Source organism: Hemitrygon akajei, chromosome 1 (assembly GCF_048418815.1).
Source record: "Hemitrygon akajei chromosome 1, sHemAka1.3, whole genome shotgun sequence".
NCBI lineage: Eukaryota > Metazoa > Chordata > Chondrichthyes > Myliobatiformes > Dasyatidae > Hemitrygon > Hemitrygon akajei.
In genome coordinates this window covers 137,538,018-137,558,733 of record NC_133124.1, presented here as the reverse complement: position 1 = coordinate 137,558,733, position 20,716 = coordinate 137,538,018, and the positions used below count along the sequence as shown (strand labels likewise).

General features: G+C 41.1%; 1 protein-coding gene across 1 annotated transcript in view; it reads right to left on the bottom strand.

Annotated features, from left to right (window-relative positions):
* Positions 1 to 20,716, bottom strand: part of itga9 (integrin, alpha 9) — a 425,264-nt gene that overhangs the window by 301,067 nt on the left and 103,481 nt on the right. The window contains exons 9-14 of the mRNA XM_073052451.1: positions 18,794 to 18,931; positions 15,664 to 15,769; positions 13,967 to 14,061; positions 9,426 to 9,516; positions 6,159 to 6,204; positions 2,461 to 2,615 (exon numbers count right to left, since the gene is read on the bottom strand). Coding sequence (XP_072908552.1) covers positions 2,461 to 2,615; positions 6,159 to 6,204; positions 9,426 to 9,516; positions 13,967 to 14,061; positions 15,664 to 15,769; positions 18,794 to 18,931 — 631 coding nt within the window. The remainder of the gene's footprint in view (positions 1 to 2,460; positions 2,616 to 6,158; positions 6,205 to 9,425; positions 9,517 to 13,966; positions 14,062 to 15,663; positions 15,770 to 18,793; positions 18,932 to 20,716) is intronic.

Below are 20,716 nucleotides of genomic sequence, written 5' to 3'. Positions count from 1 at the left end.
ATTTCAACTGTTCCAACAATGGTCCAGTAAGTCAGAATTGTAGGGAATATAGCACAGAAACAACTTTCAGCCCACACTGATCCATCTATTTTTAAAATTTTATTTTAGAGACACAGGCCCTTCCGGCCCACCGAGCCACACCATCCAGCAACCCAACAATTTAACCCTAGCCAAGGACAATTTACAGTGACCATTTAACCTAACAGCCAGCACACCTTTAGACTATAGGAGGAAATCAGAGCATCTGGAGGAAACCCACATGCACACAAGAGGAACGTACAGATTTCCCTACACAGGACACCGGAACTGAACTCCAAATTCCAATGTGGAGCTGTAAGTGTCGCACTAACACAATGCCACCATATGCTAACCCCATCTTATTCCTATCAACTCCACTACAATTGCCAGATTCTACCACTTATTACACAGGGGCAATTTACTGTGACTGATTAATTTGTTGACTGCCAAATTGAAATCCAAAAACAGCATTCTAACATATGCAAGTGTCCTTGTTTTCTATGTGTCTGGGCCAGGTACATGACAAATGCTATGACATCTGTCATAGAGTGGTTCTGTCAGTAAGCATATCAACATCCTATCACTTCAACCCTCAACCCCTTGTCCTGTGCATCCCATTTTTTCATCTCTCTTTCAGCCCTATGCATCTTCAAACTATTTATTTCCCAGTGTTAGCAAAGGGTTTTCCAAAGTAAAATGCTGACATCGTCTTTCCAAAGATGCTGCCTGAGCTGCTGAGTGTTTCCAGCATTTTTGGTTTTCATTTCAAATCATCTGCAGATTTTTGATTCACATGCACTGCAGGCTCCTATATGTTTGTTCAGTTCTGGATCTACTTATCAAAGCTTTCCTTGTATTTCAGTGGTAGAGAAGAAAAGGCCATTTGGCCTATTGAGTACATGTCAGCCATCAATCCTACAGCAATTGAATTTTGTTTTATTCTGTACACTTTCTGATGAACTCCTCCTAGATTCTACCATACATGTATACACTTGGGGCAAATTGCAACAGCTCGCTAACCCATCAAATTGTATCCCTCTGACAACATGTGGGAGAAAACCAGGGCATCTGAGGTCAGGATCTAGAGCCCCAGTGTTCTAAGATGCTACCTGCCAATTTTTTTTTTCTAATTTTTTTTTCAAACAATGGATTTTCTGTCTCTTTCCCTACCTCTTAGTATCATCAAAAGAAACCAAAGACAATCATGGCAAATTAAAATTTACATACAGTACTGTGCAAAAGTCTTAGGCACACATACAGCTAGGCTGTCTAAGACTTTTATACAGTACTGTATCTGTCAATGTGGAGCATAGAGCAAGTTAGTAAATCGAGGGAGCAAAGGATGTTGGGAATGATGAAGGTGTAGCACCACAGGGGAGGTCTGGGACAAGAGAAGGAGAGCAGGGGCAGGGAGGGGGGCGCATTGAGTGCAGTCACACCCTGCTCTGAAACACCAGGCAAGGTCCTTTGAGTCCAAACAATTGGTTAATTGATCATTACAGAATGGTGCTTCTCCCTCACTCCCCTTTTCCTAACTGTGATTCCCCTCTCCCTGCCCCTTCCCACTCTCCATCCACATTAGAGACCCATATCAGAATCAGGTTTATCATAAATCGCCTGTCATGAAATTTGTTTTTTTTTTGCCGCAGCAGTACAGTAAACCAATAATCAAAGACGCAAGGACAGAACTAATGGGCTTAATAAGAAAACACTGCCCTTTGAGGATGATCAGCAGTGAAATTTTTTGATTTAGCAAATGAAACTAGTATCAAATATGCCAAGGAATTAACATACTTCAAAAGCTTGTGTGTATCATTTCCCATAAGGGCAGAACTACTCCTGCCCAAAGCTTCTAATTGATTGAAAAAGATTTTCTGACATATAGAGCTCAGGTACTGTATAGGGTAGAAAGAACACAACTATTATCCTCATGTGGGACTCCAATAAGAGGTGAATTACCATTCTTTATTTCCCTCCTCATGTTAGTTTTGGCTTACATTAAGGCATTTACAGTAAGAGTTAATCTGCCTTAAAATAGCACTCAGCCTTCATACCAGACTTTTGCCAAATGGAAAGTATGTCCAACTTGTACAAAAACTATTTAAACATGAACAAGGCTGAAGGAATAAAAGGAATCCCATTGAACATCCAACTCAATTAATTGCCCAAATTAGTACCATACTGACCAAGTTTATTATACTTTTAAAGTACAAATTCTAATCATCTCATTGATAGTTATTGCAAACAAGATATTTGTACATGTCAAGGCTGATCAGTATATTGTCTGACAGCCGTTTAAAGCGGGTTAACCATAAACATCAGAGCAATTCAGTCCTACAACAAACACCATGAATCCATCGACAAGCAGTTCAACCACCCAGGAAGTGCTAGTGAGCACAAAAAAAATACTGAGCCCAGAACTCGTCATCTTCAGATTCTTACCTATTTCACCAGGGACCTGCTTGCCATGAAAGCGGAAACAAGTAGTGACATTTAGGCAGTTGAATGACTGCAAGCCATCATGGCACTGTGGAGCTGTGATGTTAATTGAGCCAGGAAGGAGGATAACAATCTCCATAGTAATAACTGGACGAGCTCTGAAAACAAGAAATAAAACATTTTTAACATTCAATTAATGAATCATGAAAGAAATTCTCCTTTCTCATGCTTCTTGAGTAATTAGAAGGAAATTGGTAAAAATGCCAAAATAAAGATTATTAGAGTCCTACCAAACTGCCAAAGTTTGCCTGCATTTGGTCCAAATCCCTGCCCACGTATCCATCCAAATCGCTTTTTCCCTCTCATCCTAAACCAATGCTCTCCAGTTCTAGACATTGCCATGCTAGTTTTAAACCTCCATATCTCTGCCACAAACTATATTCTGGAGGAACGCAGCAGATCAGGCAGCAGTCCTGATGCAAGATATTGATCTGAAAAATTAAGTTTATTTCTTCCTACAGGTGCTGCTCGATCTGCTGAGTCCCTCCAGCACATTTGTTGCGGTGCCTCAGCTCCCGCAGTCTCTTGTCTCTCCAACTTACTTATGCTCCTCAAGGTCAGCCCTCACTTGCTTCAGGGAAATCAATCCTAGCCTCAACTAAAGCTCATCAGTCCCAGCAAAGCTGTTCTAAATCTCCACTGCGCTCTCTCTAGCATAATTACATAAGAACTAAGAAACAGGAGCAGGAGTAGACCAGCTGGCCTGTTGGCATTCAGTTTGCTTAGAAGTTTAATTACTCCAACCAAACCAAATGAAACAAGTGCTGCTGATAGTATGAATGTAATGCAGCAACATTTATAACTGAAACCATTGATTGCACTGACAGATCGATTAGTTTTGGAATTTGGCAAGAAAAGATTCAAAAGCAGCTCCTATCAGAAGGGCAACTCACATTTAAAAGAACAGCTGAAATCACTGTATCAATGGAAACAGCAGCCAGAGATGCAAGTGAGTTAGAGTCAGGAGTGAGAGTGAGTGTAAACAAAATTGCAACATCTAAACAGAAACTTGCCTGACCAAAGAAACTGTTACTGTTGCAGCAGGGGCTCGCATTCACCAGACCAATGCAGGTTTAAAGGTAAAACTTGCAGAAAATGCAAAGTAGGGCACATACAAAGAGCATGTAAGCAGACCAAAATAAATAGACTGCACAGGGAACGGAAAAAAATAAAGAGTCAAGAGCACTAATTTGCATGCTGTTGGTGACAACTTTTATAATGATGGGTGTGACACAGGATGGAGTAGCCTCAGGATTTACACTGGGAAATTTAACAAGAGCCAAGCAATATGGCTAACACGAAAAGTGAACGGCAAACTACTTAAAATGGAATTGGACACTGGCTTGGCTTTTTCAGTCATTCTAGAAAATGAATTTGAACAGCATTTCAAAGATGCTGAACTGAAGCCTGCAGATATCCAACTAAGAACGTATACTGGAGAAAAGATAACTCCTGTGGGAATGATATTCGTAACACTAAATACAACAACCAACAAGCCACATTGGGCTTTTATGTGATAAAAACAGAAGGGCCAGCACTGTGGGACAATGATTGGCTGAGACAACTACAACATAATTAGAGATCTATCCACCATTTGCATTGCACATCCTCTGCAATAGAGTCAACAGAAAGCAAATTAAGAAAGGTACTAGATGATCTACTGCAGTTTTTAAGGATGGCATAGGCAAACACAAACATATCAAGGGTAAAAATGAAAATGCCATGTCTATGTTTTACAAAGCATGTCTGGTTACTTATACCAACTGTGATGAAGCAGCCAGAGAGCCAGATCACATGGAGGTTGAGGAAAATTTTCGAAGGCTGAGTGGAGCCCATGGGCAATGCTAGTGGTCCCAATAGCCAATCATGTGGCAGCAACTCTGCATAAAAGTAGGCAGATATGACCACAAGGTTCAGCTGCTATTCAGACCAAATCTCAGAATGGGGAAGAAATATGACTTAAGCCATAGAAAGATTGTTGCTGCCAGACAGGGTAGTTTGAATATCTCAGAACCTGAGATTTTCACACACCGTTTACAGAGAATGGAGCAAAAAAACAACAAAAAAAATCCAATGAGTGGCAGTTCCATAAGTGAAAACAGCTTGTTAATGAGAGAGCTCAGAGGAGAATGGCCAGACTGGCTCAAGTTGACAGGAAGGTAACAGTAACTCAAATAACCATGTGTTACACCAGTGATGTGAAGACAAGCACCTCTGTATGCACAGCACATCAAACCTTGAAGTGGATGGGCTACAACAGCAGGAACCAAGTGGATTGCACTCCTGTCCTAATGAAGTGGACACAAAGTGTATATTGAGACCTTGGAGACAGCACAGAGGAAATATATAACAATATAAAACTACGAACTTCAAGAGTCAATGAGACTAGGCAGTTTCAATGGGTCAGCATGGACTAGATGAGCCAAAGGGCCAGTTTCTGTGCTGTACTTTTCTAATGACTCTATAAAATGGAGTCTGCAACAAGTAGGAATAGCGTCTATAAGACAGAAAACATTTTGAGACATCAAAAGGATTTGTAAAAGATGAATTTATATTTTGCAGGTTTTGATCAGTAGTTGGGTAGTCATAGAAAAGTACAGCATAGAAACAGGCCTTTCAGCCCATCTAGTCCATGATGAATTATTTAAACTGCTGACTTGCATCAGCCTGCACTAGGACCATAGACACCATACCACTACCATCCATGACCCTCTCCAAGCTTCTCTAAAACATTGAAATTGAGCAAGAATGCACCACTTGCGCTGGCAGCTTATTTCACACTCCCATGACCCTCTGAGTGAAGAAATTTTGCTTGTTCCCCCTTAAACATTTCATCTTTCACCTTTAACCGATGGCCTCTGGTTGTAGTCCCACCCAACCTCAGTGGGAAAAAGCCTGCTTGCATTTACCCTATCTGTACCTCTCAGAATTTTGTATACCTCTATCAGGTCTCCCCTAAATCCTCTACAGTATATAAGCAAACTCAATCTATTTTGCTAGGTTCAGAATGGAATTTCAATAGTCTTTAAAACCATTATAAATCTTTAACAAATTATTTTTGATATAATACTATTAAGAACATTGGCACAAAGTTTTAAAAAAAAATCAGCATATGATCCTGACCTCCCTTATGCTACTAATTTATTGTTAAATTAATGTGATTTGAGGGTGCAAAGGCAAGAAAAGACAGCAGATATAACAATAATTCACACTGGCCAGTTTTTGGCTGAGTGGGTTTAAGGGGGCTAAGTGGTTAATTCCTGCTCCTAACTCATATGCAAGTTATGTCAGCCATGGATAATGTATGCATACAGTATACTTTGAGCAGAAAATCCCTCCAACATAAATACTTTACGAGAAAAAATGCTAATGCCTAAAAGTCAGTAAAAATACAAACGTCTTTACCATAACCTTTCATGGGAAAAGCTTAGACTAGTCTTTTTGGAAGGTGGACGGGCCAACTGTATACATATCCAGCATTATGTAATTTTGTTTCAGATTATCAGCAACGTTACTATTTTCTTTAAAAATTTAAAAGCTGATTTTTACAAAGTACAACTAAAACAATAAACATCAATAATTCAATGCAGTAGCAATTCAAAAACACCTTTGAAGTACAGAAAGAAACAAACAGTTCTTACCTCAGCAGAACCACGCTGTCTGACATGAAAGCACCAATGGTTACATCTGCAATGAAAGCAGACAGTCTAATAATTCCACAAATCATTTTGCAGTTTCAAAGTTACAGAATATTTTTCTCCCAATGAATGGCGTAAAAGTACAAGCACTTGTGAGAATTTTTCATGCTACTGCTTAAGGGCCATCTTGACACGTCTGTCCGGGAGTAAAGCTTCAAACAGCGGGGCTTAGAAATTGCTTAAGCATTAAACCAGAATTGGAGGTCACTCTAACTGTAAACTCATGATCATTTTGTAGAACACCTATGGTGTGTGCAAACCCACCAACTTGAGCTTCTATTTCCATATTTTACCAAGAACTGAGGAAAGGTGAACCAGATGAGAAATCTAGGTGTACAGGTGAATGTCTGTGGGAAAATCAATAACCATACCATTGGGCTGTTAGTGACCCAAGCAGAATATGGGACATTTGTGCTTGGCCTCACACATTGAGAGATGATTGACACTAGAACCGGAGGTCATTCATATGTTAAGAGTGAAAGATGAAATATTTAAGAGGAACTTGACGATGGTGTGAGTGAGAAACAAGCTGGCAGGGGATGTGATGGATGTGGGTTGAATTGCAACATAAAAGAGAAGTCTGGATAAGTAAGCTTACGGGTGGGGTCCAGGTATGGGTTAATGAGACTAGACAGAATGACAGATTAGCATGTACTAAATGGATTGAAGGGCCTGTTTCTGTGCTCTGGCACGCTGTAACTCACTGCAGCAATGGAGAAGGCTGAGTAGAGACGTTGGTGTGGGATTGGGAAGGAGAGTTGAAATAACATTCAGTTGGAAGATCAAGATGCACAGGTGTTCCACAAAACAGTCACCAGTCCTGCAGAAGGGTCTCGGCCAGAAACATGGACTGTTTATTCAGTTTCATAGATGAGTTCCTCCAGCATTTTGTGTGTTTTGCCCAAGATTTTCAACATCTGCAGACTCTGTGATTGTGAGTCACTAATCTAAGTGGTTTCCCAATGTAGTTAGTTCCCCGAGTCACCCAATTCCCCCTGCATCCCAAAAATATGCTGGCTGTTCAGTTAATGGGCTACTCTAGACAGCATCCAGTCTAGATGGACGGCTAGAGAATCCAGCAGTATTAATGAGCATGCACAAGAAATTATGTTACCGGTGAACAAATACAGGGATTGGATTGCTCTCAATCAGCTAAATAGTATCTTTGTACATCACAAGGAAAAACAAAATATGGAATATGGAAAGGGTTGTTTCTGGGTGAAAAGGGAAAATTCTACTCCTCTCTCCTACAAAAATTTATTTCTGTCCTTCTCTTTCATCACACTGGCTTTTGTTTTCCTTCTGGTCTTTATAGAGTCATAGAAAAGTATGGCACAGAAACAGGCAATTTGGCCCATCTAGCCCATGCCAAACTGCATTCCCAAACATGACATGCACTGGGGGAGCATACCTCTGCCATCTGTGTACCTACCCAAACTTCTCTTAAACATTGAAATCAATCTGGTATGCACCACTTGCGCTGGCAGCTCATTCCACACTCTCATGTCCCTGAGTGAAGAAATTTCCCCTCATGTTCTCCCTCAAACTTTTCACCTTTCGTATAAGGAGAAGGTGGGAGTGGAGGATGCCATCACGTATTTGCTGCACAAATCCCTCTCTCACCTGGATGGGGTCAGTGGTGCTGTGAGGATTACATTCCTGGACTTCTCTAGTGCCTTTAACACCATCCAGCCCAAGATCTTAAGGCACAAACTAACGGAGATGGGAGTAGACTCTCACATGGTGGATTGGATAGTGGACTACTTGACAGATAGACCTCAGTATGTGCGGTTGGGAGACTGTAGGTCTGACACGGTGGTCAGCAGCACAGGACCGTGCTCTCTCCGGTCCTGTTCACCCTGTACACATCAGACTTCCAATATAACTCGGAGTCCTGCCATGTGCAGAAGTTCGCTGATGACACGGCCATAGTGGGGTGTGACAGGAATGGACAGGAGGAAGAGTATAGGAAACTGATACAGGACTTTGTGATATGGTGCAACTCAAACTACCTGCATCTCAATATCACCAAGACCAAGGAGATGGTGGTGGACTTTAGGAGATCTAGGCCTCATATGGAGCCAGTGATCATTAATGGAGAATGTGTGGAGCAGGTTAAGACCTACAAGTATCTGGGAGTACAGTTAGACGAGAAGCTAGACTGGACTGCCAACACAGATGCCTTGTGAAGGAAGGCACAGAGTCGACTGTACTTCCTTAGAAGGTTGGCGTCATTCAATGTTTGTAGTGAGATGCTGAAGATGTTCTATAGGTCAGTTGTGGAGAGCGCCCTCTTCTTTGTGGCGGCGTGTTGGGGAGGCAGCATTAAGAAGAGGGACGCCTCACGTCTTAATAAGCTGGTAAGGAAGGCGGGCTCTGTCGTGGGCAAAGTACTGGAGAGTATAACATCGGTAGCAGAGCGAAGGGCGCTGAGTAGGCTACGGTCAATTATGGAAAACCCTGAACATCCTCTACATAGCACCATCCAGAGACAGAGAAGCAGTTTCAGCGACAGGTTGCTATCGATGCAATGCTCCTCAGACAGGATGAAGAGATCAATACTCCCCAATGCCATTCGGCTTTACAATTCAACCGCCAGGAGTAAGATATGTTAAAGTGCCGGGATTAGGACTCAATGTATTTAAGTAAACTACTTAAGAACTTTTTAAAAGCTATTATTAATGCTTTTTGAGAGGGTGATTTTAGATGCATATCATATTTTTACTGAGTTAAGTATTGTATGTAATTAGTTTTGCTACAATAAGTGTATGGGACATTGGAAAAAATGTTGAATTTCCCCATGGGGATGAATAAAGTATCTACCTATCTATCTATCTTAACCCATGACCTACCATTGTAGTCCCACTTAACCTCAGTGCAAAAGCTCTGCTTCCATTTACCCTATCTATACACCTCATAATTTTGTATACTTCTACCAAATCTCCCCTCAATCTTCTATGTTCTTCCATGTTCTGCAAGTTGTTAATCAAAACCTGCCTTCACAGCCATATTTCATTGGAATCATTTGAACACCACTAGCCCAAGCCTATTTAGTCTTCCCTACCCATTCTCTGCAACTTCAAGATAACTTTCCTGGTTCTGATGACTTGACTCTGTGTTATTTTCATTTGATGATGTCTGATCTCCCAAGTATGATCTTGCAGAATTTTCTGTTTTTATTGTCAAATCTGACTTCCAGCACTCGTGTACCTTTATAAGCATTTCCATCCATGTCCACTCCTCCCGAAATGGATTGGCCGAACATGCGCAATTCTGGATTGATTTTCTGTGCCAACACCTTCTGGAAGAGTGAAGGTATAACACCATGTTAGGAAAACAAGACCATGCGTCAGAGAAGACTCCTGCGTTTGTGATAATGGTATAGCATGCTGTGAGATGAGTGGGTAGGGCAAGAGAGGATGCAAAGTTCTCATTTTGGAAGCCAGCACCAGGTCAGACATATGATACCTAAATCTACACAAGATTCCATGCAAAGGTTTTAGATATCATGGGCTAGAAAGCATTAATTCACTGAAAAGATGCAGCAAAGCAGTGTTACACAGGAAACACACATTTATTTTGAGCTTTCCTCTCACAGTGAAAATCTATCAATTGTGAAGCCAGGCTCCAGATGGCAAAATGGATGCTGCACACTTTGCATACTAAGAGGTCCGTTCAGTAGGCCAGATAACCAGGCCAGGGGTCCAAGGGGATGTGTGCAGAAAGGGCATGGGTCAGTCACTGAAGCAATAAGGTAGCCTCAAGGACAGAAACACCAAGAAGTGTACCTGTGGGGCTAACCGAAAAACAACAAAGAGCTCAAATTCTGTGGTAAATAATGTCAAAGCAGGCCTCAACTTCTCCCAATTTAGTCTGATGCGGTAAACTCACTCAATGCTGTTGCATGTGCACAGGAAGTTCGCAATATACAAACAAAGGACACAAACACATTTATCAATCAAACTTTGTAAAATTCCATCATACATTGCACTACGAAATTGTATTTCTAATCAAGCTGGTATGCACCACTTGTGTCTGGAACCGGAGGAGATAGCAGAGGTACTTAATGAATACTTTGCTTCAGTATTCACTACAGAAAAGGATCTTGGCAATTGTAGGGATGACTTACAGTGGACTGAAAAGCTTGAGCTTGTAGATATTAAGGAAGAGGATGTGCTAGAGCTTTTGGAAAGCATCAAGTTGCATAAGTCACAGGGACCAGATGGGATGTACCCAGGCTACTGTGGGAAGCGAAGGAGGAAATTGCTGAGCCTCTGACAATAATCTTTACATCATCAATGGGGATGGGAGAGGTTCCGAAGGATCGGAGGGTTGCAGATGTTGTTCCCTTATTCAAGAAAGGGAGTAGAGATGGCCCAGGAAATTATAGATCAGTGAGTCTTACTTCAGTGGTTGGTAAGCTGATGGAGAAGATCCTGAGAGGCAGGATTTATGAACATTTGTAGAGGCATAATATGATTAGGAATACTCAGCATGGCTTTGTCAAAGGCAGGTCGTGCCTTCAGAGCCTGACTGAATTTTTTGAGAATGTGATTAAACACATCAATGAAGGTAGAGCCATAGATGTAGTGTATATGAATTTCAGCAAGGCATTTGATAAGGTACCCCATGCAAGGCTTATTGAGAAAGTAAGGAGGCATGGGATCCAAGGATCCTTTGTGGATCCAGAACTGGCTTGTCCATAGAAGGCAAAGAGTGGCTGTAGATGGGTCAGATTCTGCATGGAGGTCGGTGGCCAGTGTTGTGCCTCAGGGATCTGTTCTGGGACCCCTACTCTGTTATTTTTATAAATGACCTTGATGAGGAAGTGGAGGAATGGGTTAGTAAATTTGTTGATGACACAAAGGTTGGGGGGGGTTGTGGATAGTGTGGAGGGCTGTCAGAGACTACAGTGGGATATCGATAGGATATAAAACTGGTCTGAGAAGTGGTAGATGGAGTTCAACCTAGATAAGTGCAAGGTGGTTCATTTTAGTAGGTCAAATATGATGGCAGAATATAGCATTAATGGTAAGACTCTTGGAAGCGTGGAAGATCAGAGGGATCTTGGGGTCCGAGTCCATAGGACACTCAAAGCTACTATGCAGATTGACTCTGTAGTTAAGAACGCATACAGCGTATTGGCTTTCATCAATCATGGAATTGAGTTTAAGAGCTGAGAGGTAATGTTACAGCTCTAAAGGACTCTGGTCAGACCCCACTAGGAGTACTGTGCTCAGTTCTGGTCGCCTCACTACAGGAAGGATGTGGAAACTATAGAAAAGGTGCACAGGAGATTTACAAAGATGGTGCCTGGATTGGAGAGTGTGCCTTATGAGAATAGATTGAGTGAACTTGGCCTTTTCTCCTTGGAGCAACAGAGGATGAGAGGTGACCTGATAGAGGTGTATAAGATAATGAGAGGCATTGATCGTGTGGATAGTCAGAGGCTTTTTCCCAGGGCTGAAATGGCTAGCACAAGAGAGTACAATTTTAAAGTGCTTGGAAGAAGGTACAGAAGAGGTGTCAGGGGTACGCTTTTTTTTAAAAATGCAGAGAGTGGTGAGTGTGTGGAATGGGCTGTCAGCGACGGTGGTAGAGGCAGAAATGATAGGGTCTTTTAAGAGACACCTGGATAGGCACAGAGAGCATAGAAAACTAGAGGGCTATGGGTAACCTTAGGCAATTTCTGAAGTAAGTACATGTTCAGCACAGCATTGTGGGCTGAGGGGCCTGTATTGTGCTGTAGGTTTTCTATGTTTCTAATTAATGTGCCCTTGAATGAATTCTGCAAACTTTCAGATAAAGAACCATTCATTTTTTTGTTTACCATTTCTCTTGACTGAATGTTTCCAGGAGCATTCTATGTTTGGAATCTCTCTCCCTTCCTATCAAACCTTGTTATCACTGCGTATTTAGCAATCCCTCATTGTTGTTTTCAAACTTACTAAATGTCCCTGTATCTAAACCATTTCCTCCTTAATAACCCACCCCTCCCCGACACTGTTCAGGTTAAAACACAGCCTATAGTCCTGGTTATCTGATTCCAGCATATCTTTTCATCAGCAAGGGGCCCAAATCTACTCTAGTGTGGTCTCATTAAACCCTCAATGTTTTTATCCATACAGGCTGCAAAAAAAACCATATACTTTAATGTTGAGACCCTTCAGTGTTACCTATATCTACTCATTTATGGATCAATTGACCTTGTACCTGCCTCATTGATTAAAAAAAACACTAGTCCAACCCTATCTACAGTAATGCATCCGGTCCTCAGCACTGCATGGTGGCAAATTCTGACTGATTCAGAGACAGGAGAGATGAAATTCTCCTTTCCAAAGATGAATTATGTCAGTTTTGGGAAGAGAACAGAAAAGTTGGTATTTTTCACCAGAAGGCAGATGAAATTGAAAATTTGATGCAAGTATTTAATCATGAAGTGTGCAAAATTAACTGTTAGCAGAAAATTATGAAAAATAATTTGAAAAAAATCCCCTGCTGATAGACAGGAATTTATTCTTAAACTATAAAATACTGATTTCACTGGTAAGATGGGCAGAGCAATGGTAGATGGAATTTAACCCTGATAAGTGTGAGGTAAGGTGTTAAGGGTACAACATGTACACTGACTGGCAGGACCTCAGAGTATTAGAGTAAATAGAAGAACTTTAAGTGTAAAGTTTAAAAGATTCCTGAAAACAGTGAAGGCAGCAAATGGAATCCTTGCCTTCATTTGCCAAAGTCTAGAATGTAAGTCTGAAGGTTATAGCACAATTTTATAAAACACTGGTTAGACCACACCTGCAGTCTTATGTACAGCTCAGTTGAATGCAAATATTTATGCCAGTATTGAATTATCACCATTTTGCATCAACAAATATATCAGTACATCAGTCATAATATTTTTGTCTTAGCACACTTTATCCAAAAATATTCAGCATTGTACCTTCCACAAGAGCAAGTACCTTATTCACAGACTGGCCTACCTCTGGAAGGTAGGAAATTGGCACTAAAATGGTGTCATCTCCAATCAGCCCGAAGCAGAACAAAGCAGAAAAGCAGAACAAGCAGAAAATAAGCTGAGCCAAGTCACAGAAAGATCTAATACAGAAAAAGGCCCTTCATCCCAACTCCTCCACGCCCATGGGCGACACCAAGCTACAAGCCTACATTTGGCCCATACCCTCTCAACCACGAGTCCCCAACCTGGGTCCACAGACCCTTCAGTTAATGGTAGGGGTCCATGACATAAGAAAGGTTGGGAACCCCTGTTCTAAGAAAGGTTGGGAACCCCTGTTCTAAACTGTTCCTATCCACGTACTTATCCAAATGTCTTTTAAAAGTTGCTATAATTCCTGCTTCAACAACTTCCTATGGTAGTTCATTCCATATGCACACCTCCCTTTGCATGAATGCCCTCAGCTCTCTTTTAAATCTTTCACCTTAAATTCTGCCCTGTAATTTCACTTTCCCTGCCTTCTTCCCCAAAACTCTCACTCATCAGCACACTTGGGACAAAGTACAGTTTCAAACTGACCTATCCACCTGTATATTTTTGGGATGTAGGGGGAGATTGAAACATCCAGAAGAAATGTTTGTAGCCACAGAAAGAACCTACAGACCCCATGTAGACAGCACCAGAGGTCAAACTGTAAGACAACAGCACAATTAGCAGTATCACAAAATTGTCCTGCAAGCGTAGCAACACAAGGTAGTACTGATATTAGTAAGTTAAGTAAATAATCAAATACCATTGAATATTTGGAGACAATTCCATTGGTATCTCCATGATAAATGTAGACAGCTCCTCTAAAATCATTTTCATTAGGTGCTCCAATCGCTATATCTGAAAAAGAAAAAGATGAACTTGTGGGACTAGAAAAGAAACACAGAAATCAGAAAATGCAACATTCATCCCCTTGGGTTGTTGGCCACCCTAGAAGAATTTGGCACATTCTAGTTGGTGTTTGGCCTGACTATGACAGTGAAGAAGGATAGAGTCAGACAGGTCAGTGTGGGAACTAAGAGTTGAAATGACAAACAACCAGAAGCTCAAGATGGCCACTGCAGATGGTGCACAGGTGTTCCACAGAATGATTACTCAGTCTACACTTAATCTCGCCAATATAGGGGAGATCACTTCACAAGCACAAAAAGCAATAGATCAGATTGCCTAACCTGGAAGGACTATGCAGAGGAAGAAGTGTTACAGGCAAGGTGCCAGTGGATAGAGAGAGGTAGATGAGAAAGAATGAGTGCACCAGGGCATTACAGAGAGTGGTTCCTGCAGTAAGAAGAAAGGAGGGAGAGGGGAAAGGTGGGAAGAGATGTAACCTGTCATAGGATCCCATTGAAAAAATCATAGAAGACTAATGTGCGAAATACGGAATATCAAAAGATCTCCATCTCTGTTCTGTCTGGAAAATGGTGGCAGTTTCAAGCTTATGCAGGAAATGGAAATCTATGTGAAAGCTCCATCAACTATGATGCTATGGTAGCCACACTCCCCAGAGGAGAAGGACCTTTTAGAAGCTCCAGAATGGAAAGTATCATCTTGAGTACAGATGAATTTTTCTGTTCTTGAATCAGCTAGCTATTGGCACTGCTGTAAAATTCCAATAAGCTGTTTTCTAGTTGTTGGCAAATCCCAACAGTTCAGCATTTGGCTCACTCATTAGGTCAGAGCATAAAATGGGGGGCAGAATGCAGACTATGGGTCAAGAACAAGGCTGGGCAAAGTCTGTCTGCTGGGCTTGTGTATGGCTGGAGCCACAGTCAGGGATGGAAACACCAGGTGGGCTGAGGGCATCGGGAATATGGGCAGATGTGTGATCAGATCAAGGTCTGGCAAATTTGTATCTTTCATCTTGTTCTGCCAAACTACAGCATGCAAGCTGAAACTCACCAGCTTCTACTCCTTGCTCTCTGAAAACAATGTGGTTCTTTTCCACATTGGTTCTCTGGAAAATTTATTATACTAGTATTTTTAAAAAGTGAAATATATTAACAGGAGTTGCATCTGATTGTCTGGAAAATCTACTAATCCACTGCCTCAAAAGTCCTGACTTTTCTGGATTAGTGTAACTTCGACAGTCCTTTCCAAAAGGTGGTCCTTGCCCCTAAACCCAATAGCAATCCTTCTGTGCCTTGTTGGAAATGAGAGATTCTTTTGATAAAGACAGTGGAGGTTTAAAGACAGTTCTCCAGCCAATCAGAACCAAAGTTACTCTGGAAAACACTGATGCAAAAAACAAGCATTATCTCGACTTCAATAAACTTCATTGCAAGGCTTGCAGCCTAATATCTGGCATGCCAATGATTTGAGGTTTAATATCTTAAATCAACATACTAGTGAACAGTAAATAATGAGACAGATCAAAGCCTGTCAAAATTAATATATTTTGGTAAGCCTGAGTACTTACGATCTATAAGTATCAGAAGCACTAACCTGGAAAGCCATCATCATCAATATCACCAAGAGCACCAATACACTCTCCAAAGTGAGCATTGTACATGCTATCTCCATTCAAAACCTGCTGTTCTTCCAGGACTGCCTACAACAGGAAATAAGACATGTTGAGAAAAGTGTACTTTGACCATATAGTCTTGGGCCAGACCCTCTTCTGCTCCTTTCGGGGATCACAATGCTTTATTATCAGAAGATTCCAGAATAATTTTCATGAAGATTTAAGAAAATGTTATCACTGAGTATTCTAAAACTTCCCAACTTCCCAGAACTAACTATGTTTCTAGTCAAGCTGTTCCTGCAAGTTTATAATTCTGGCTTCTACCTAGAAATTTGAAAAAACTGCCCATGTATGTCCTATTCACATAAGCAGGACAAATCCAGTCTGGCTATTGCTATCTGATCAGTCAATTTAGATATTACAAAATTCTGGCAGTGCATGACCATCAATGGCACCAATATTACCAAGCAACCACACTCTCACTCACCATATACACCACAGATCAGAAACTCAACTGGACCAACTGCATGGCTGTAAGAGTAGATCAGAATCCTGTTATTCTGCAGCAAGTGGCTCACCTTATGACACTCCAAAGCTATTTTACCATAGCACTAGTCAAAAACATGATCCACTTGTCTCAATGAGGGCTCCAACAATCTCAACACCATCCAGACACTTAATTGGTTAATCCATCCACCATCTTAAACCTACATACCCGGTATGACTAGTGCAGCTGCTGGAGTGTAGGCCATCTACAAAATATGTTACAGTAACTCATTTAAACTAATCCGACAGCTCCTCCCAAACTCGTGACCTTTGCCATCAAGGAGGGCATGGGAAGCAGTTGTAAATGAACACCATCATTGATAGATTCCTTTTAAGTTGCACAACCACCCCCATCTTGCAAATGTATGGCTGCTCCTTCAATGCTGTCATGTCTAAATTCAAGGTGGCAATTCTCTACCACCTTCTCAAGGGAAATTAGGGAACTGCAATAAATGCTGGCTTTGCAAATGACGTCTACATCCTAAAAGTTGAATAAATAAATAAATAGACAACATGCCAGCATCCCCCCCACCAAAAACCTCAAACCTTCTGCATGTTCTCCCAACAAAATGAAATGTATACATTGCCTTTTAGTATATTACACTGAACCACAAATCTTGTTCTTGGTATAGAACGCAACTTGGTACAGATGTGTTCAAACATGATTTACTATTTTTCAATAATGAATTGTGTAAGGTAAGGGAAACAAGTAGGGAAGTTATGGAAACTATGACAATTGAAGAGGAGGAAGTACGGGCATGTTTAAGGAATATAAAAGTGGATAAATCTCTGGGTCCTGACAGGATATTCCCTAGGACCTTGAGGGAAGTTGGTGTAGAAATAGCAGGGGCTCTGACAGAAATATTCCAAATGTCATTAGAAACGGGGATGGTGCTGGAGGATTGGCATATTGTTCATGTGGTTCCATTGTTTAAAAAGGGTTCTAGGAGTAAACCTAGGAATTATAGGCATGTCAGTTTGACGTCAGTGGTGGGTAAATTAATGGAAAGTATTCTTAGAGATGGTATATATAATTACCTGGATAGACAGGGTCTGATTAGGAATAGTCAGCATGGATCTGTGCGTGGAAGGTCATGTTTGACAAATCTTATTGAATTTTTTGAAGAGGTTACGAGGAAAGTTGACGAGGGTAAAGCAGTGGATGTTGTCTATATGGACTTCAGTAAGGCCTTTGACAAGGTTCCACACAGAAGGTTAGTTAGGAAAGTTCAATCGTTAGGTATTAATATTGAAGTAGTAAAATGGATTCAACAATGGCTAGATGGGAGATGCCAGAGAGTAGTGGTGGATAACCGTTTGTCGGGTTGGAGGCCGGTGACTAGTGGTGTGCCTCAGGGATCTGTATTGGGTCCAATGTTGTTTGTCATATACATTAATGATCTGGATGATGGGGTGGTAAATTGGATTTGTAAGTATGCATATGATACTAAGGTAGGTGGCGTTGTGGATAATGAAGTAGGTTTTCAAAGCTTGCAGAGAGATTTAGACCAGTTAGAAGAGTGGGCTGAACGATGGCAAATGGAGTTTAATATGCTGATAAATGTGCAGTGCTACATTTTGGTAGGAATAATCCAAATAGGACATACATCGTAAATGGTAGGGCGTAGAAGAATGCAGTAGAACAGAATGATCTAGGAATAATGCTGCGTAGTTCCCTGAAGGTGGAATCTCATGTGGATAGGGTGGTGAAGAAAGTTTTTGGTATGCTGGCCTTTATAAATCAGAGCATTGAGTATAGGAGTTGGGATGTAATGTTAAAATTGTACAAGGCATTGGTAAGGCCGAATTTGGAGTATTGTGTACAGTTCTGGTCACCAAATTATTGGAAAGATATCAACAAAATAGAGAGAGTACAGAGAAGATTTACTAGAATGTTACCTGGGTTTCAGCACCTAAGTTACAGGGAAAGGTTGAACAAGTTAGGTCTTTATTCTTTGGAGCATAGAAGGTTGAGGGGGGACTTGATAGAGGTATTTAAAATAATGAGGGGGATAGATCGAGTTGACGTGGTTAGGCTTTTTGCATTGAGAGTAGGGAAGATTCAAACAAGAGGACATGATTTGAGAGTTAAGGGGCAAAAGTTTAAGGGTAGCACGAGGGGGAATTTCTTTATTCAGAGAGTGGTAGCTGTGTGAAACGAGCTTCCAGTAGAAGTGGTAGAGCCAGGTTCAGTATTGTCATTTAAAGTAAAATTGGATAGGTATATGGATAGGAAAGGAATGGAGGGTTATGGGCTGAGTGCGGGCCTCTGGGAGTAGGTGAGTGTAAGCGTCGGCACGGACTAGAAGGGCCAAGATGGCCTGTTTCCATGCTGTAATTGTTATATGGTTATACGGTAATCTCCATGCAAGACTATCCAGATTAATAGTCAAACAAATCTCTAGAAATCCATTGCATACAAGGTATACACTTTCCTCTGTTTCTGGAAAGTACAATCCATTTGCCAAACACTTGAGGGATTAAGTCAGGACTGATGAAGATCAAACTGGATTTCTCCCAATAGGTCTTTTGCTCGTCAAGATTGCTCACAAAAGTTATACTTACATTGCCTCTGTTGATGAAAACCGTTACTTGACCCTCATCTCTTATTTGCGTGGACATAGGAGCTCCAACTAGAAGATCTGAGTAACCATCTTCATTCAAGTCAACTGCACACAGTGATGAGCCAAAATACGAGCCCATCTAGAATAAAGATTCAAAATGGGTTGTATTCATATGAATGAATGCAATCTGTGGTATAAGAGAAGCCACCTAATAATACCGTAATCCCAGAGATTTTTATCAATAATATTCAGCACAGGGTTTGTATATAATTAATGAAAAACCCAGTGTAGGTAAATCAATGATTGAATGAAGCAGGTTCCCTTTTTAACACAAACTTTCCCCCATGTATACTTTTCAAATTCAGTATTTCTAATAAAACAGGTGCAACTTCAGAAAATACATGCATTTCAAATTATTACTTTAAAAATCATACAGAGCATACATCTCAACACTCATGATAGATAAAGGCTTCTCATAAGCTAGAAACTAATAGGTAAAATTCTGCTCAAATATAGAAAAAGGCATCAGGCACCTGCTGAATGTGGTTTTCGCTCACTGTTGGAATCCACACTGCCAATCAATGGCTGACCATCACACACACACCACCCCGCTCCCCCCCCCACCCCACTAGAGGAACTCATCAGACAAACAGTTGACTGCTGAAGATTCATGATGAACAGTCTTGGCCTGAAACATTGTTCATTATCCTTCACAGATTCTGCCTGACTTGCAGTTCCTCCATCAGTTTGTGTGCATTGTTCAAGACTTCCAGCATCTCCAGAAACTCGTCACTGATCACAACACACTTTTAAATCATACAGTATGCATTAAGGTGAATAGCAATGATTTAAGAACGTAAACAGAAGCAAGCAGTTAAGAACACCCATCAATCCTTTGCAGTTACTCTATTTTGCAGTGATTCACACTGCCACCCAATCACAGTTCCCTTGGATTCCCTTTGTGTCTAAAAATTTATCACTCTGACCTGTGAACATTTGAAACAACTGGGTATCCACAGACCTCTCAGTCAGAATGCCCAAATTCTTCACAAATTTCTTCATGGAGTTTCTCATCTGCATCATAAATGGTCAAGCCCATGTGCCCCCTAACATGCATGTTCTGCAACCTCTCACACTTACAATACCTAGGGAAGAAGATGAGTTTTCCTCCATCTGCCTTCCAAGCATAATCCCCTTAAACCAGGAATAAATTTAATGAATTTATGCTGCACTGCCTCTACATTTACCCTTCTTCATGTATGGAGCCAAATTTGCAAAGGAGACAGTACAAAGACTCACAAAAGTCAAAAAGCCAGAGAGACATGCACAGAAACAGGCTCCCATAAATCACTCATTTCAACACATGCTACCGTAATCCCATTTTTTTTTTTAAACTCTCTGCACATTCTCATTAATTTCCCCTCCCCACCAAATTCTAGCACTTTCCAACAACCTAGGTAAAACTTGCAATGGACAATGAACTAAACTATCTGCACATCTTTTGGATATGGAAGAAAACCAGGGCACTCAAAGAAAACCAACATGATCAAAGAAATCTGTACAACTCTACACAGGTCACAGCCAAGGTCAGACTGAAACCAAGTCTCTGGTGGAGAGGGAGCAGCTTACTATCTGTGCCACACTGTTCTCTCTCAACAGGAGTCCTTTACCTTTGTATTTTAGCTGCTTAGATTACGTTTAATTCTGTATTCTTGCTAAAAATAAGAGAAAAACCAAATAGATTAAGAAAGAAAATCTGCGAGCACAGCAATACTCAGTCCATTCTCCTAGTTCTAAGCTTACAGCCTAGCAAAAAGTAACAGAGTTAGGGAGGTAACAGCTTGACTCCTGGCACTGAGCAGTGTAGTGCATCACTGGAAGCACACAGAAATCCCAATCCTGTTATAAGAGAGCGCGTTTGGGC